The sequence below is a fragment of the Otolemur garnettii genome, unplaced genomic scaffold (genome assembly GCF_000181295.1).
Source record: "Otolemur garnettii isolate 467f Iridium unplaced genomic scaffold, OtoGar3 scaffold00247, whole genome shotgun sequence".
NCBI classification, from domain to species: Eukaryota; Metazoa; Chordata; class Mammalia; order Primates; family Galagidae; genus Otolemur; species Otolemur garnettii.
The window spans coordinates 1641581-1646909 of NW_003852642.1; the positions used below are offsets into that span (position 1 = coordinate 1641581).

Below are 5329 nucleotides of genomic sequence, written 5' to 3' on the forward strand. Positions count from 1 at the left end.
TAGTTAATATAACCTTCAGCTCATTTACATAATTATTGTGTTAAGACATTTATATTCTATGCTTAATAGACTTGACATGTACACTTGCAATATGCACCATAGGTGTAGTCCCACCATTGACCCACCCTCCATCAAACCTCCCCACTCCCCTCCTATCTCTCTCCTCTTCCCTCCTTAATCCTGGGCTATAGTTGTGATTTGTCATATTCTACTTAGTAAAGTATCTCAAGAATGGAAGAAAAGTATCCAATGTACTCAGTACTATTATGTTGACTTCAAACCTAGCTCAAAATACTCAAAACAAAATCTGTCCTCAAGTGGACTTTCTCAGCACAGTGCAGTCTCATAATAAAAAGCAAGAGTGGGATTCACTCCAAAGACCACAAGCCCATTGAATGTGAGATAAGAGGCACAGAAACTATCAGGGCTGGTGATGCTGAAGAAACATTCAGAGTGACCTGCATGATGTATTTTCTCTGTAGCAGCCCTATTCCCTGCTCGACTCACTGGGGCAAGAAACTTTCTATGAAATAATTGTGTCTTTTTTGCACTTAAAAATGAGTACCAAGAAATATTTTACACAATGTCTAGAGTAACAAAACCACTGGAGTAAAAAAATAAATAAATAAATAAAATAAAAACTTCATTTTGTCCTCTTGATTTCTTTTTACTGTGTAAATGAATGTCCAGCATAAATATCAGACTGAATGTCAAATTCTAGATGAGGACAAGATATATCACTGAATGGAATCTGGTGTTGTAGGGAGTGCCTGTGTGTCATGTTTGGCATAGCAATGATCCTTGGACAGCCAGCTCAGACTCTGTATTCCCCTTCTAATTGCAGAGGTCACAGAGAGGGTAAACTGTTCTCCCTGATCCCAGGTGCTTACCCCTGGTCGGGAAGGCCAGTTCGTGAAAGTGACACCTTTTTCTCTCTCCTCTGGTGTTTGATGTGCCTTCATTGGACTCAATATATGCATTTTCTTAACAGCCTTTAGACACTTTCCACACAGCAGCCTGAAATAAGAACCTTGATCTCCAGAGACACAATTAGAGTTCACTTGGAATTTGAGAATTATGCATTAATTAGGATACAATGAAATGAACAGTGTGTTATTCAAAGTTTACCTTCTTAATGAGTTGAAATCACAACATAATCATTAAACATATGTTATAATTGAATTTCTCTAAATTGTACCAGTGCAATTTTTCAAGAATGTATCATGTGTCCCTTTTTTTCCTGTGGCATATTCTCCTCCTCTGTCCAGGCCACCCTTCCTTGTCTCCTCCACGGGAAACTACTATTCATCCCAATTGTTTCAGTCTGATGTTTCAAGGCCCTGATTTCCGCTACCTCAGAATTTAATTGTATTTGGAAATGTATCTTGGCTTTGAACAATGTGATTAAGTTAAAAAGCAGGTGTCAAGACGGGCTCCAGGCATCTGGAGCGGTGTCTTTATCAAAAGGAAATTTGGACCAACAGATATCAGGGATGTGAATGCACAGAGTATAGCATGATGTGAGAACACAGCAGGACAGTGGCACCTGCAAGCAGAGAAGAGACACCTCAGAAGAACCCACCCCTTGAGGTGTCAGCACCTTGGACGGGGACTTCCAGTCTCCAGAACTTTGACAGAATAAATTTCTGTTTTTTAAGCCACCCAGACTGTACTCTTATGCTACAGCAACATTTGCAAACTAGTACCCTTAGTTACTAACTTTAAGAAGTTTTTATATCATAACATCTCTAGTTTTACATATAAGAAGACTACTACAACTAGGTAATGCGATGCATCACATTGAAATAGCCTATATTTTTTAATTAATTCATACAAAAAAGAACTGGGGGAAAAGTGCCAACATTCATAAATCCTTCACTGTTATCAGTCCCTGCTTTACTTCATTCGTGTGTAGCAGGTACCAGCACTTCATTCCCTTTGATTATCAAATAATATTTTACTGTATGGATATACATTTTATTTATCCATTTATCAGTTGAAAAAGACCACACACTAAACAGTTCCATTTATATGAAACATTCAGACGGACAAATACCTGTATACAAAGACAGAAAGTAGACTAATGGTAGTAGACTAGGGACGTGTGTGGAGTAATGTTGAGGGAAGTTAAAAGAAATGAGGAATAATTGTTAGTGTGGGGGGGGGTTTCTTTCTAAAGTGGTAAAAATGTTTTAAAATCAATTATGGTAATGGTTGCACGACCCTGTGAATGTACTAAAACTGTTGAATTTTAAATGGGTGAATTATATGTGATCACATGTATCTCCACAAAACTGTTATAAATGTCAACACAAAATAAGGACAAAAATTTGTAATGATGTAGGTAAATTATTATGGGATAAGGCTAAGCAAAAAAAGCTGAAAGAAAAATTCTTTATCTGTGTTACATTCGACTATATGTAAAGTATATGCATAGAAGTAATTCTGAGAGCAAATATTTAAGCTTCTGTTTACTGTTTACAATGAATATTGAACATTTTAACCAAAAATAAAGATTTTAAAACAAAAATCAACAAACAAATAAATTAATTAATCTCTCTGGTTTAATTATCTATTTCTGTGTGTTTTGCTGTCTTTCCCTGTCTGCCAATCTCAGTAGTTTTGCAGTAGTTTTGTCCTTGATTTTTTTCTTGACAGTACTAAGCCAACGTATTTATTTATATCCTAAACCTTGACTGACTTTCTAGATCTTTCAATCTTTACCTCAGTCCTATGTTTCATAACAATTCTAAGTATAAGCAGCATGGTTTTGATTTATGTCAGATACAGTATTTTTTAGGACAGATGTATATTTTTGGTTAAAATATGGGTACATATGATTAGGTTACATTGCTTTCATTTGTTAGGAAAGTCCCAGTTGTATTTGAGTCCTTCCTGCAGGAGGCGCGTCATATACCCTACATTGTACTCGCTAGATTAGAGCTCACTGAGCCCTTGAGTTTGAGTGCTTTTTCTTGTATGGGCCTGTAATTGTTCATCTACTAGATTCAAGTTAGGACTGAGTTGATAGGATGCTTATTTTTCCATTCTTGAGATACTTTACTAAGGAGAAGGTTCTTCAACTGCAACCAGATAAATACAAAAGATGTCAAGTCTCCATCTTTTTTTATGGCTGAATAGTAAATATTGAGTGGTGTCCATATACTACAGTTTATTAATCCATTCCTTGGTTGAAAGGCGCTTGAGTTGTGGCTGTATCTTTGTGATTCTGAGTTAAGCCACTATAAACATTCAAGTGCAAGTGTTCTTATGTTAAAGTGATTTTTTTTTTCTGGGTAGATACCTAGTAATGGGATTATGGGATCCAATGGAAGGTCTACTTTTAGCTCTTTGAGGAGTCTCCCTGATTTTGCAATTGTTAGGGAGACTATTCTTTTATAAAAAGGACACAGTAATTATAAGTGAGGACATTTGTTCTCTACTTCATCTGTTGTCAGGGAAATCTGTGATCTTTGTATTATGGCAATCCAAGAATATAGCAGAGATTTTAGTATGATTTCCTAATTCACTCTCTATCCTACTAAGTGAAGTGCCTTTGTTTTTTTTTTAGATTTTTTCTATTCTGTTATTTTGATTTTAACTTATATTCCTGTTTTCTCACCAGCTCACCAGTGAACTACATAATTTGAAGTAAGCCAGTATTCCATTAAATCTTGACAATAATTTCATAACAGTTCTATTATGCCCACTTGTTCTATTTAAAATATTATAGATATAATCAATCAACTTATAAAATGTTAAATAAAAAATTTTTTAAATGCTTTCTTTCAAAATTCTCATATCACCAATTATTTTATCTCTAACATCAATAGCAGTTTTTCCAAATTCCTGAGACTCATGTATTTTAAAAATACATTCAAATACATTAGTGCCAACTTAAGAAAAATACAAACTGAATGTCTCATTTTATACAATTATTTTTTACATTTATTATTATTTAATTTATTCCTACAAGTACAGGCTGATATCAATAACATGGAAATTATCTTTATTTTTAGAAAATGCTTACCAGTATTTTTATTTAAGAAAACTTAATTCTAGTTAACATTTTCTTCAAGGCATCTTTGACATCTTTATTTCTTAAGCTATAGATCAAAGGGTTCAACATTGGAATCACCACAGTATAGAACACTGACACCACTTTATCCCGTTCTAGGGCATAGCTAGAGCTCGGCCGGGAGTAAATGAAGAGAAGAGTACCATAATACAAGGTGACAGCCGCCAGGTGAGAGCCACACGTGGAGAAGGCCTTGAGGCGGCCCTGCATGGAGCGGATCTTCAAGACGGCTGCAATGATAAAGAGGTAGGAGGCGAGAATAAGTACAGTGGGAGCGATGACATTGGAAGTCACAATAAAATACTGCACAGCCTGATAACTCTCCTTCACATCACACGCCAGCTTTACAAGTGGGGGCAGGTCACAGAAGAAATCATCAATGATGTTGCTGCCACAGAAGCTCAGAGTAAATGTCTCAGTGGTGATGATGGCTGAGTTCACAAAACCACCAATGTACGAAGCTGCCACAAGACTAATACACAACCTCAGGGACATAGCCTGGGAATAAAGCAGAGGGCTGGAGATGGCCATATAGCGGTCATAAGCCATGGCAGCCAACAGGTAGGATTCACTACAGGACAGCCCAGCAGCAAAGAAGAACTGAGCCAAGCAGCGAGCAAAGGAGATGCTTTTGTCCTCAGAGATGCAGGTCATCAGGATTTGGGGGGCATACACAGAAGAATACCAGAGATCCAGAAAGGATAAGTTTCCAATGAAGAAATACATGGGTAGGTGGAGCCGGGAATCAGCACAGATCAGAGAAACCAGTGTGATGTTCCCTAAGAGACTGATGACATAAATGATGAGGAAGATGAAAAAGAGAATTCGCTGTAACTCCAAGTCTGCTGTCAACCCTAAAAGGATGAAGTCCTTCACTTTGGTGAAATTTTTCTCATCCATTGATTTGGGATTTCTCTGTTCCCTTTCTCTGAAAAGATTGATACATATATTATGGCATAAGACATCACTATATATTTTCCTATCATTTGCCATTTTAGATAATTAAAAAATCTAACTGATTCATATTCTTTGCTCATTGTGGTGTGTGTTTATGCTGAATTGGGCATCATTTACTTTTGTATATCTAGGAAATTAGTTCTAAGCTTCTTGGAGAGATTAATTATTAGACACATAAAATATTAACATAATGTATATCACGTTTTAATTTTATATATTCTAAATAAATATGAAGGTGCAAATAATTAGGCTAAATTGTTTGCATTTGTTATGGAAAGTCCAGGTTATAGCTGA

General features: G+C 36.1%; 1 protein-coding gene across 1 annotated transcript; it reads right to left on the bottom strand.

Annotated features, from left to right (window-relative positions):
* Positions 1-4042: 4042 nt before the first annotated feature.
* On the bottom strand, positions 4043-4978 carry LOC100956049 (olfactory receptor 1013-like). Its single transcript, XM_003802488.1, has one exon. The coding sequence runs from the start codon at positions 4976-4978 to the stop codon at positions 4043-4045; it is 936 nt and encodes a 311-aa protein (XP_003802536.1).
* Between the last annotated feature and the right edge of the window lie 351 nt (positions 4979-5329).

What these genes read in the sequence shown, in the direction of transcription:
- LOC100956049 (XM_003802488.1), bottom strand. Translation starts at nt 4,978, where the DNA reads ATGGATGAGAAAAATTTCACCAAAGTGAAGGACTTCATCCTTTTAGGG.